Source organism: Polistes canadensis, unplaced genomic scaffold (genome assembly GCF_001313835.1).
Source record: "Polistes canadensis isolate GaletaPanama2010 unplaced genomic scaffold, ASM131383v1 scaffold_17, whole genome shotgun sequence".
Classification (NCBI taxonomy): Eukaryota; Metazoa; Arthropoda; class Insecta; order Hymenoptera; family Vespidae; genus Polistes; species Polistes canadensis.
The window spans coordinates 428,608-442,519 of record NW_014569564.1 but is presented as its reverse complement, the minus strand read 5'-3'; the positions used below and the strand labels follow the sequence as shown (position 1 = coordinate 442,519).

At 33.6% G+C, this 13,912-nt stretch overlaps 1 protein-coding gene across 2 annotated transcripts; it reads left to right on the top strand.

The window, feature by feature from the left end:
- The first annotated feature begins 127 nt into the window (after positions 1-127).
- Positions 128-7,487, top strand: LOC106793718 (mitochondrial ubiquitin ligase activator of NFKB 1-like). Of its 2 annotated transcripts, none has more exons than XM_014760877.1 (6): positions 128-434; positions 620-825; positions 975-1,159; positions 1,259-1,460; positions 1,545-1,885; positions 6,711-7,487. In XM_014760877.1, exons 1-5 carry the CDS (start codon positions 330-332, stop codon positions 1,870-1,872), a joined length of 1,026 nt encoding a protein of 341 aa, XP_014616363.1. In that variant the 5' UTR covers positions 128-329; the 3' UTR covers positions 1,873-1,885; positions 6,711-7,487. The 2 variants fall into 2 exon arrangements, with proteins under 2 accessions (XP_014616363.1, XP_014616362.1); XM_014760876.1 differs by lacking the exon at positions 6,711-7,487 and adding an exon at positions 2,140-3,116.
- Positions 7,488-13,912: the final 6,425 nt, after the last annotated feature.

The window sequence follows — 13,912 nt, the reverse complement described above, 5'->3', positions numbered from 1 at the left end:
AACTAAAATTGTTTTACCATTGGCTGCAAAGATGCTATCCAATGTTATCATCAAATTAGAAACCGTGTGGTTGGACATATGTTTGTAGGTTATATATTTATATGCATTTTTACGAAGCACACTATTGGTAGTTGCTTATGATTCGATCACATTAACTGTAAATTCAATTGAACGTTTTAAAAAAGAACGTAATGTTTTCTCTTTGATGTTTAATAATAATACAAAGTTATAAATAGTCTATAACGTCAAGTGGATTCGTATAAGAAGAATGGAAATAATTCAAACATGGATCAAGATTTGATGTTGAGTTTTAAAAATCTAACCTAACCATGGAGTATGTGGGTGAACTAATAACCCTCGGTATTGATAGTATCATTTTTAGTATTTGTTTGAAACAGTATTTGTATTGCAAAAATGCTATTACTGCTGTAAAGGTAATTATAATTTACATCAAAACAAATTCTAATTTTTTACATTTGAATTCGCACAAATTCGAAATTACATTCATTATTATTTGTACTATTTTTGTCAAAGTCATCTATAGTTCTTCATTGCAAATCTATTTTTATAAATATAATTAAATTTGTATAATCTTATTTAAAATATTTTTTTTTTATAGAAAGCAGACTTCTATGAAGTTGGTTCATCTTTGGAAGAAACTGTAAGTAAAGCCTCTGACAACAGAATAGGATACATTGCTGTCAGAGGTACAGTAAAGTCTTTGGGTAAACCACTGCATAGCATTAACCAAAAAGACATAACTGGAGTTTTACAAAAACTTAGTATCAAGGAACATGTGGTCGCCAGAACTACAGCAGGCTTTTGGTATAATATTATTTAATTAGAGAGTAATTGTAGAAAACAAATAATAATATTTTATAAGATACTCTATACATTTCATGTTACAGTTTATTTTAATATGTATCATTTTTTTTCTTAAGAAAAGTATAACAATTATATTATTTATTATATAGGTCAAACCAAAAACGCACAATGCAAAAGATATACAATACAATACCATTTGTCTTGCAAAATAGCCGGTATAAAGTAGAAGTTCATGATCCGTTATCGGCAGATATTTTAGACATGGATGTAATTTCAGATTATTTTGAACCTAATGTATCTTCGTTCTCAGATCATTTATGGGGTTTTTTCACGGGTGAGCTTTATTACTTTTACACTAAAATAGTTTTATTATTTTTATACATCTAATCTAAAGCGCTACCAAATTTTTGTAATAACTAAATCTTACATATAGGAGTACGTCAACGTGGTTTACAAAGTACAGAAGAAATGCTTCGTGAAGGGGTTGTTATAACAGGAATTGGAGAAATTTCATTAGTAAAAAAACAGAATTCATTAATATTACAGCCTCCAACCGATGGTTCTCCATTTTATTTAACAACTATGTCTATTACTTCCTTACTTAAAAGGCTAGATGAACGGAAAAGAACGTATAAGTTAGTTTAATTTTACACTTATTAATGAAAAATGAACTAAATTAATAAAATATTTTAATAAATAAAATAATAATAATTTTTTAGATGGTTGTGCTTCATATTCGGTACAATTATAATATTACTTAGTGGTGTGGTAGCTCGACGTTTTTGGAAAACTAGACAAGAAAGAAGATCAGCTGAACAATTAAGAGAAAGTCTTGCCGAATCTCGTAGACAGAGACGTCAATTCGTAAGAGATTCAAATCTCAGAGAAGATCAATTGTGTGTTGTATGCCGCTCAAATCCTCGAGAAATAATTTTATTACCATGTGGGCACGTATGTTTATGTGAAGACTGTGCGAACGGTATCGTTGATCGATGCCCTATTTGTAGAGAAAAGATTGGCCAAAAAGCTGCAGCGTACATAGTTTGATTCTAATTCTAATGTAAGTACAGTAGAGATTAAATTAAAATTCACGATGAACGAATATAATGAATTTGCATTGAAAAACTTTTAAACAAACTGAAAACGACTAAAAAATTAAAATAACAAACTCGAATATAGATCTAAGTCTATTTCACGGGACTAATTTTCATGTAAATATAGAAAATCATTAGAAGAAAAGAAATATATAGTTAAATATCATATTTTTGTATAACAAAAGATTGTAATTACAGTATATGTATTTATATTTAATAGGTATTATCATCTATATATGATATGTTAATTAAGAGCAAGATTTTGATATTAATGGAGTTTAAACTTGCAAAATGGTAAATCTCAAATTTTATTATGATATTCCAAAGATTGGCTGCTAGTCAAAAGACTAATACTAGCTACTGCAATACTCGATTCAATACAGTTAAACAATATTTTAATACAATATAATTTTTTGTTTATAGAAGAACACAAAACTGATTTAGTTAGCTTATTTTTATTTAAAATCGTATATACAAAATTTTTGTATAGAAAATAAAAGTTTCGAAACAATAACGTGAAAAATGATAAAAGTCAAGTGATAAAATAAATAACAATTAATATTACGAATAAATAATTAATATTTATTATGAAAATATTTATTCTTTGAAGAAGTGAAAATAAAAACAACCATCACAACAGGTACCTGTAAATATATTATTGCATATTACATAAACAAGTTAAAGACGTGTGAGTTTCGCAAAAAATAATTTCGAATATCTAAAAAAGTAGAAAAATAACACTCAAGAAATGATAAAAGTGTAGCAAACATTGATACAGAAGTTAACTTCGAAATATCTCATACCTATATATTTCTACCTTTATCGCTCTCTTATCATACACTCATCATTTAACTACCATATATACATATACAATTTTTCTATTTTAATGACATAACCCAATTTGTAACACCGTATAGATAAATATACAATACACTTTGCTCACGTATAATCTAAGAAACATAGTTTCTTCGAAGCGAATAAATGAATTGCAAAACCGTGCGAAATATCATTTTGCGCGTTCTCATATTTTTCTTCCCAAAAAAATTACATTAAAAATCTGATAAGAGAGATAGAAAATAAATTATTAGCAATATAGTTACAAACAATTTCTATCAATTATTGCCAGTGTTAAAACGGTTCTTGATGTTCTTTAAAAAAAAAAAGGGGGGCGGGSGGGCGAAAAAAAAAAACAAAAAAAAACAAATGAATAAAAAGAAAAAGAATTTAAAAAGGCCGCGCTAAAGAGAAAGAAAGAATCAAACGTAGCCGCGCAATTCCTTTCGCATCCCATCATCTATTTTTCGATCATCCTTAATTCTACTACACTACTGGCGTATTCATTTTCACGTCGCAAGGCGGACCCACGCAATGCTTTACGACGATCGTGGCATCGTTTTTGAGGCGTTACATTCCTGACGCGCCTACTCGTTCCTTGCCGTTCCGAGCAAGCTTCGAGGCATACAAGCAAGCGACTATACGACACGACTGTGGTGGAGGAGAGAGAGCTTTTGCTGCGTTTCTACCTCCTACCGTCAACTATACAGCAGGATCGTAGAACCCTCCTGCTGCCTTGCTTGGGTTTTCTGCATGCACGTTGCAAGATTGTGTCTTTCTTTCTTTCTCTTTCTCTCTCTTCCTCAGCATGTGAGCGAACGAGCATGTTGTAGGTACCTAGTATATCTTACATGTATATTATACATATATATATGTATATACAGTCATACAAATGTATATGTGTGTATATAGCAACGTACATATGTTAACTTATATGTGTTCCCTTAGATGTATCTACATGAATACATATATTATATACATATACATACACACATATGTGTATATATGTATATGTATGGACGTGCGCACGTAGTGCTTGGCGCGCCTGCAGACAGCGACCACCTTATTTATCGTCCTCGTTCTTTTCCTCTCTCGAAGTTGCTGATTCTCCCCGACCCCTCACTTTGCCGCCCGCCATTTTCTATCTCTTTCTCTTCTTCTTCTTCTTCTTCTTCTTTCTTGAMCCCCCCGCCGCCGTAAGAATCACGCGAGCCACCACGATCAACCGAAAATACGTATCGCGCTGTTGTCGGTTCACGAAATTCCAGAGAGAGAAAGAGAGAGAGAGAGACTTTTAATCCTTTTTTTCAAGAAGACTTTTTGCTATAGAAAACTGAAGGAAAATATTTACAGAAAACCGGTACTATGTTACACGCGAAGTTAAAAAAAGAGAGAGAGAGAGAGAGAGAAAAATAATATAAATAGATAGAAATAGAATTTTATTTATAAATACATTATAAATAATAAATGAGAAGGGAAGAAATTGAGAGAGAAATATTATATATATATTGGACTTCCGCTTGTTTCTTCTTTTCCTCGTTCTGAACATTTTCAGTACTCTTGGATTATCATCACATCACACCATCACACATACACATACACACATACGTTTAACTCGAGACGGGGATTATGTTGTCACGGGAGAGCAAAAAATGTTATATGCAGCGCATATATACATATATACATACACATATATGTATATATATATATATATATGCATAGAGACACAAGTAAACACGTAAAGGTGCGAGGAGAGCTCATTACGATGCACCTCTCGATGTCGCGACGTTTTCGAAGATCGTCGATGCGATCGCATTTGTCGGAGGAGTCCAGTATACAGGTTTTCTTTCTAAAAGGGAGGAAAAAAAAAGAAAAAGGAAGAAAAAAAAAAGTAAGAAGGTACTTTTGAATCTACACGAACGCATCTTTCTTCGAACGGGGACTTACACACGTATATACATGATGCATATTTAAAACGTTATATTCCTTTTTTTATCTACCACCACCACCACGTCAAATTCTCCTCGCACTCTCATTGACGATAAAATTTAATTGGATAAAAACTAATTAATGTTGATAAATTTAATTTCAATAATTTTCTTCCTCCCCCTGAAAAAATGAATTATTAACAACCAGGTAGAATATAATATTGAAGAAGAGAAAAAGAATAAAAAAAAATAATTGCTAATTCGTGTATATCTCACAATCGAATTATTTCTTTTTTATTTTCATTTATTTTCCAAGACGCAATTTAATAATTTTTGACCGAATAAACGAATACAATTTTGTTTTTAATTAACTACTCTCTTATATGTCCAATTTTCAAGCGTACTTGAAATATTAGCAGATCCAATTGATATTATATCAAAGTTACGTGATGTTAAAAGCAATCATCTCCTATCTGGAAAATATTATACGAAAAAAAATTTCCGCGCGGCTCAATACGTATTTTTATATAGATATATATATATATATATGTCGTATGGATAAGAATTATCATATTACCATTTATCATACGTAGCTATATATTTATATATGTAAATATATAACACAAAAAAGTTATGTTCGCTTACTTAACACTTTACCTCCAACACGACAACTTCGCAGTCAAAATGATGGCTTTCTGTAATTTGTAAAAGTACGGTAAAAAAGGTATAAAATGTGCGTTATTCATTTGCTAAATTAAAAGAAAAATATATATATCATTCACACTATATTCGATTGGCTAAAATCTCCTTCTATACGAAGACATATATATATATATTTTTTTTAAAAACAGTCATTTGACTACTCACGGTAGAAATAGGTATACATGAAATAGCGTCGATAGGTTTAGTGTTAAAAAGATTCGTAAGAAATTATGAACTCGTGTAGCCAGACGCGGTAATATTATCCATAGTATGTCTTAACAGCATATAAGATACCCCATGGATAAAGCTCTTAGAAAAAAACATTTACTCGTTCGATGCTCATTACTATCCTTCTTGTCCTCGTATAGTTGTTGGTATTATAGTTGTAAATGTAGTAGTAATAGTAGTAGTCTAGGGTTGTAGTCAGCATATGTTTGGCATAGTCGATTTCGGAATCCTGACGACATCTTTACCTGACAGTATTAGAAGACTCAACTGCAATCCAATGCTGCCCGGTAAGATGTGAACAGATACTCCGTACGATGACACCTTTTATCCAAGGACATTCACTGGGGACACCACCCGGTTGAGTCGTCGTGGTCGCTTAGCCCTTACATTTCGCTCGATCACAACCCGTCCTCGTCGTCGTTCATTCACCTGCATAAATACTCGTCTTTACTTTCTTTGCCTTCAGGTTTTCCAATTTTTTTCTTTTTCTTTTTTATTTTTTCTTTCTTATCAACGACGAATCGTGCTTGTTTATATTTCTTTTCGTTCTCTCGTTTTGTTTTACTTCTTCATATATCTTTCCCGTTTTTTCTATTTTCTGTAAAAATAAAATAAATATGTATATATATGTTAGGGATTATAAGATTTAAGATAGAAGAATTAGAGAAAGAACGATGTAAAAAAAAAAAAAAAGAAATTAATATTGTACGAAAAGTATTTGTTTAAAGTTTCGAAGGAACGAGTTGAAAAACAGTCGCATGTAATCTGGCTAACGGCGTAGTATAATACTCTATATATGTATATATATTTACGAGTATACTTATATACTATCGAATTATTTTTATACTCGTTGATAGATATGAGCATTCGTTCGATACCGATATCTTTGTAAAGTTCATGACTAGAACGATAACCTGATGCTTTTAATACTTTCAAGACTTCGCACTTTAGATCATTGGACGCAATAGATTATTATGCGCAGGGAAACGCGTGTAGTTTTTTCATTAATCGCAGATAAGAACGACGTGAGAGTTAAAAGTTAAGTTAAGTAAGATTCTAAAGGAAACAAACAAAAAAAAAGGTTTTTATTTTAAAACAGATCACCTAGAGACCACCTAGAGAGACCCGCGCCCCACCCCGAGGATCTTGTAACCATTTTTTTGTAACGAGCATAATGAAACGAAGAAAGAAAACTTGACCGATCTGAAATGTTTTACGAATGACGATACAAAAGTGCATAGAAATGAATTAAACTTGAGTAGGCCGTTATTACCTTCTATGGTCATTTACGACGATTCACTTTTTATGGAATATATTGTAACACAAGAAAAAGAAAAAAAAAAAAAAGAAAAAATAGAAAGAAAAAAAAGAAAAAGAAAAACCAAGAACATAAAAATAATCTAAGAGTTAGTTGTATGCCGAGTTCTTGTTAGTTGTATATACCTTTTTACGTCGAGTCAAGTTGGATTAGTTTTCAATATGGCAAAACGACAGTTAGGTACTTTTTAATGAGAGAGATATCTATCATGTAAGTGACACGTGCTTGCTATGGGACCTTGTCATCCCTGGAGAGAAGACAAACAGCAAAGAGATATCGAAAAGATTTCAAAAATTTTACGCAAAGTTTCGTTTCGTCACAGAACTTTCGTTCAAATTCTCATTCTATTTTTTTATTTGAACGCGATACAATTTTTTTTTTTTCCAATTCGATACGTGTCAAATGTCATGCGACTAATCGTTATTGTACACCCTTACCCCCCCCCCCCTCTTTTCTTTACCGATTCACCACCACTCGGTTTATTATTTGCGTTGCATGTTATTAACGTGTATCTACATAGAATGAAAGCGTGAAAAARAAAAAAAAAAAAAAATAAATGTATTTTAATTTCAAATCAAAGGGAGGAGGAGGAGTGGGAGGGGAGGGGGAGGAAGAGGGGTGAAGGTAGAGTGCAAAGGTGATGATCTCGAGTGATTTGCATGGTTAAACAATTCCTACCGTATAATATATGTTTATTATAAGAATATATATTTATTATTTTTATTGAATCATTGTCTTAAGATCGTTACTTACGTACGTACTTAAATACGAAGGCCAAATCGAGGTAGCGTATTATATTCATCGACGACTCATACATATACAAGCACAAACCTCTTTCTCTCATAAGTAATCGTTTTCTCGCACATAACAGTAGAAGAAACAAATATATACAATAATGCGAACAGACTGCTTAATGAAATCCTACTTGTATTTCCTCACCTTGTAATCCTCATTGTCATCGCATACGATATTAAGATGCATTAACGATTCATAGTTATTAGATATGCGACAGTGCAATATGTTTTCCATAACGTGAATACGTATTTTACTATTTAACATAAGTAGCAATCTTACTTGCGACTTATGTACAACGTAACCAAAAAGAAATCGTATATATAACGCGTAAATAAAAAAGAAAAAAAAGAAAATAAAAAAAAATCTTTCCGCGAGAAATAATTTCGATTAATTTTATTCTTACTGTATTGAGATCATTTGCGTGTGTTAAATAAAAAAAAATAAAAAAAAACAATAATTATTATTTATAAAATCGTACGCGTCACATACGCGTAAAGAAAAACAACCTGACAATGAGATCATTTTAATATAAACTCCGTTCAAAATGATATTTTTCGAAAGAGGAATATCTTTTATTATTAACGATGTCTATCAATGTGTGTGATATTAAGATATTATTTACGTATAAACGCACACAAAAAAAGAAACTTTTTATTAAATACGAAATAATATTCGTGTACACTCAACGATAGAATGAAATATCAATCCGTTTCGTAAACCGTTCGAAAACTAACGTTATCCAAAAAAAAAAAAGAAAAAGAAAAGATAAGAAAAGGAAAGGAAAATAAAACCGACTCTAATCCGAGAAATATTTTAGAAAAAAGATTTGAAATAATATTTATATGCGATTATAACAACACCACGTCCAAACGTTTTTCATAGAGAAAAATTCTATGGCCGTTAAGAATTCAACGAAATTAAAGGTAGAGGATCGTCAATTTAGAGAGACCAGCTGTGAAACCCTCCTTCTAAGCGGATTTCGGTCGATAGTCATTAATTAAAAAAAAAAAAATGTATCCTCGCGAGAAGAAACTCGATTCACCATACTAGTTGTGGTGCTGAAGTATTAGTCAAACATATGTGTGTATGTGCTCGTATATATATATTGTATAGAATGAGAAAGAATTATTTTGTCCTATAGGAGAAACATACCTATGTATTTTTCCTCTCTCTCTCTCTCTCTCTATTCTATTCTCCTATTTCCCTTTTTCTATTTCTATTTTTATTTCTTTATTCAGACTTGACAATCCTAAGTTTTATACTCTACCGGCGGCTTCCGTTTACGCGTAGTTATTATCGTTGCTATTGACGCTGGGGATCAGTAAACTGCAGATCCTAAAATATCTTCGAGTCTGCTAGAGGGGTAAGTAGTATATATATATATATATATATATATATATCTATATGTATATACGAATGTGTATGTAAGTAGGTACCTGCAAGTCTAAGGTCGTTTGCCGTCTTCTTTTCTTGGGTTCTTTTTTTCCCTTCCCCTCCCCTTTCCTCAATCTTTTCTCCTTTTTATTTTCCTCGATAAATAACGTTATGAATCTTTCTTTTTTTTTTTCCTTTCTTATTTTTTCCTTTTAACGCCGAACGTGTCGAAAGTCAACCGTATGGAATATAAAACAGGTGTGTGAAGGGGAGATCTTTATACTTCATGATAGTTAGAACTTCGCGAGTTTCTCGCATTCCTAGCAAGTCTGTGAATGTTGTACTCTTCTTCTACACGTATATCAAGAGTGAAATAGCTAGCAAACGCTATAACGGGCACGTTGAAGAAGAAAAAATAAAGAAAGAGAATTCTTCTAATTATAGGTACGCGCGAATAGTGAGGATTTAACGAGTTTCACGATGTTTCGGGATGATTCGCGAACATCCCCCCCCCTGCTGATACGATGATCTTTATCTTTCATTCAAGAATTTTACTACGTTAACTAGAAAATCGGCAACGTATTCTTATTTTATCTATCTATCTCTCTATCTCTCTCTCTCTCTCTCTCTCTCTCTCTCTCTCTCTCTCTCTCTCTCTCTCTCTCTCTCTTTTTTTTTTTCTTCGAGATCCTGTTACTCTCGCGTGACTACTACCATTGAAATTTGTATTCATTAATGTTTGTTCAACCGAGGAACATAATTATTTTACTTTGTAAATGCACTGTTGAGGCCGAGTTTACTTAACGTGAAAAGCAGTACTAACGCGTTGCAATTAGGCGATAACGATGCGCTCCTAGCCTCGTCAGTTCATATGTTTATTTATAAATGTTTAATGGCCGGAACACTTAATTGAGTCATTCGTTTTGTCGAGAAGGCACATACCGGAGCTTCTTTAGATGAAATGTATCTGGTCTAAGAAGGCAACAAAATCAAAAGAAGAAGATAGAAAGAGAGAGAAAGAGAAAGAGAGGTAGCGAGAGAAAGATAAGCAGATAAAGAGAGATAGATAGATATCATTCAATTTTGGGTTTACCTATGCATCCCACTTCCATTGTCTTTTGTCTCATTTTACTTCTCAATGGTACATCGCAATATGAATTACATATCGATCTAATTGCCTGTTTTAACATCTGTTGGGTCAAACGTTGAATTGATCCCTCCCCACACGCGAAAGCTTAATTCTTTTGAATTAGTCTAGATTATTTCTCTGACACAGATGTATTTGAAAATAATTGATCGTGATTATTGACGTTATCGATAATTTTTTACCTGTACCGTCTTTTATTTATTTTCAAAACTTTGTCGATAATAATATCATCCTTCTACTTTTTTTACTTTAAGAGAAAATCGTAAAATTTATGGTATGGTACTTCTTCTTCTTCTTCTCGTGCACGTATTTCTTCACCTCGTAAAACGTATTTTCGAAATAAAGATTGTAACTTTTGGAAATTTCGATTCGAATCGAAACGAGAGACACGACGACCTCTTTTTTCGTTTGGCGTAGCTTCGAACCGTCCTCGAAATGAGTTTGCACGTCCTTCTTCTCCTGTAAGTTTCAACGTAACCGGTTTTGCGAAGCGAACTCTCCTCATCGAGGTTCTTCTTCTTCTTCTTCTTCTCCTCTTTTACTTCTCCTCGGTATTGGTAGAAATTTGTTTGAGAAAATGTTTCCAGAAGCGACGGTCGTCGAAGAGAAAACGTGTATCCTTCCTTCTTCTTATCCTCCTCTCCACCACTGGATACGAAGGAAGGAAAAGAAAAAGAAAAAGAAAAAAGAAGAAAAATTGCCAAGCAAAACGGTTTTGTATCCATAATATATCGTGAGAGATGATTTCTCTCTATCGTATCGCGTAGAAATGATCGTAAATTTAAACGAGAAGAGATCCTAATTATCGAGCGAAGTGGTGCGAATTAAAAGCGCAAAAAGAAGACACGGAATGAATTATTGAGCGTAATAGAGGGGAAAAATGATGAAGAAAAAGAAAAAAAAGAAAAAGGAAGGAAGGAAGGAAGGAAGGAAGGATGGGATACGAGAGGAGACGCCAATGGACGTTGAAATCGTTTTATGCGACTACTTTTAATAATGACGAAGAAAGTTGAAGTTGAAATCAATGAGGTTAGAGGAATTCTTCGATCGTTTTGTATTATACGCGTAAAACGTCCCCCCCCTCCTGTCCCCCTACCCCTTTACCCTCGTCGTATATACAGGATCTATAATTCCTTTTTAATCTCTGAAACTCTTGGCAGTCCTTATAAACTGAAATGGAAGAATAAATAAAAATGGAGAGAGATAGAGAGAGAGAGAGAGAAAAATAAAGAAGAAGAAGAAAAAGTAACGAAATAAGTTTATTTCCCGGGTAAAGTAGTTGCATCGATCCCTGCACGTTATCTTACGACTACTTGGTACGTATCAACATCTCTGCCTTTATGCAAATCGGCAAAGACTAATATCCATAACGAGGCTTAATCTGCTCTCCAAAGATGGCCGCGTGTCTCAGACCTCCTTTCACGGGAAAAGATACTCGGACTGGCACCCGGTGTCACGTCGTGTCTCGTCTCGTCTCGTTTCGTTTCGTTTCGTTTCGTTTCGTCTCGCCCTCTTTCTTATTCTTATTCTTATTCTTTTTATACTTCTTCCTTCTCCCTCGTGGAAAAAGAAGATAATAAAAAAAAGTTTGTAGTCTCTGACGACGACGAGGACGACGATGATGACGATGACGATGACGATGACGACGAGGACGAGGACGAGGACGACGAATTATCGTCGAAAACTTGCTCGTAAACGAACCCCATTACTGTTAATACTCACGACCGGCGGCGTGCGTTTTGTTGTACCCGCGAAAAAAAGAAAAAAAAAAGAAAAAGGCAAGAAAGGGACGAAAAATATTATCGCGATATTTTCTACACCCCCTTTCTCTTAAATTTATTTCTTCTTCCAACTACTCTACCTCTCGAAACACACGTAGTGGTAGTAGTCACGGAAGTGGGACTCTCTCGTTCGTTCGTTTTTTTTTTTTTGCGAACGAACTCTGATTTATAAGAGAGGCTCTTCTTCGTTAATGGGTTAACGGTTGTTCTCCCCCTCCCCCGTGGTGACTCTGTAATCGAAGAATTTAAATGCGTTTTTAGAACAGACATCATCGTCATCGTCGTTGTCGTCGGACAAACTGAATATAAGGAAGAAGATATATTACGATATATTTTCACGCTCAACTATTATACTCTAATAACGCCACTCTCTTCTAACGCATAAACTCGCGTGCATAGTTATTCTGTTCTTGCTTGCGAACGTGTCCAATAGAACGCTCCCGCGACCTTAGTAAAATTAAATCTAAACTTATTACGTTCTACCGTAACTTCCATCCGTTTCTTGTAGAGAGAGAGAGAGAGAGAGAGATAACTCGCCGTACTAAATGAATTTTTAATTATTTTCTCTTTTTTTTTTTGGCTCCACCACGAATTTTCGATAGTTTTTACATAGAAATTAATGATCAAATTAATATTCGATTTGGTTGCTATGCCGATGAAAAAGATAAAAGATAAGAAATGGAAGAAAGGAAAAAAATAAAAAGTGCATATAAATAACGAAGAAGATAGATAGAGTCGTCAAAAGTTTCAGAAACAAAGAATCGAAGGACGAACGTTTATACCCTTTTTGCTAAATGGATGCTATCTCTCTTGAGAATCTTGAGAATAAAACGGATTCTCGTTGGTAGTCAAAGAGGTATATTATACTTTACTTGAATCCTCGTGCATTGTGCTTCCTTTTTGATTTATCTCTCAAAGAAGAAAATAATAATATATTTTTTTGATAAAATGCAACGAGACGTTTGTTGCTGGGCATTTGCAATGCAAAATACATGCGAGAGTAAAATATGAAACTAACTTTTTGTCGTTAAAAAAAAAAAACAAAAAAAAAGGAAGAAAGAAAAAAAAGAAGAAAAATCAGTATCTACTATGTTAAGGAGTCTAGTAAAACAAGACAAACAACTTGAATCATCGCGGCAACGTTTTAATATTCTCTTCTTAGCGCCAACAAGCAGGTTGTGAAACAGATCGAAAGAACTCGCGTAGGATGTGCATCTCGCGTTTTAACGAACGATCAAATGGTACGATGGTACCATCTAACATGTTCTTATTGTTAGTAGTATTCGACAAAAATATCTTGCAGCTGGGTCTCCTCCTCATCCTCCTTCTCCTTCTTCTCCTTCTCCTATCGAATAAAAGATATCTACCTTTGTATCTTTGGAAAATTTTCTTATTCTTTTACTGGATGAGGAGAGAGGGGGGGGGTGGAAGAGAAACACATAGGTAAATGCGAATTGTAAATATACATTCATCGTCAAGCTATGACTTTTGAAGAGTTCATTGAGATAACGAGCGAAGGAAAGAGATATATAGAGATGTTACTATGTACCTATATATACATATACATATACATATATATATATATATATATATATATATATATGTGTATCCGATGCAGCAAAACGAGAAGCCTTTCTTGTTCGTTTGTTCAAAGTTCAAAGGCATGAGAGAGAAATAGAGAGAGAGAAAGAGAGAAGAGACACGCGTCGATACAACGACGCAAAAGAAGAAAATTGAGCAAACCCGTCTCGCGTCTGCCCCAAACCATCCACCACCGCGACCGCCAGTTATTTCCTGATGTGCCGAGAAGGAGAACACGTTCCGTGTGTTACCACCTATATATCCGATAGCCTTCTCTCTCTGTCTCTCTCTCTGTCTCTCTCTCT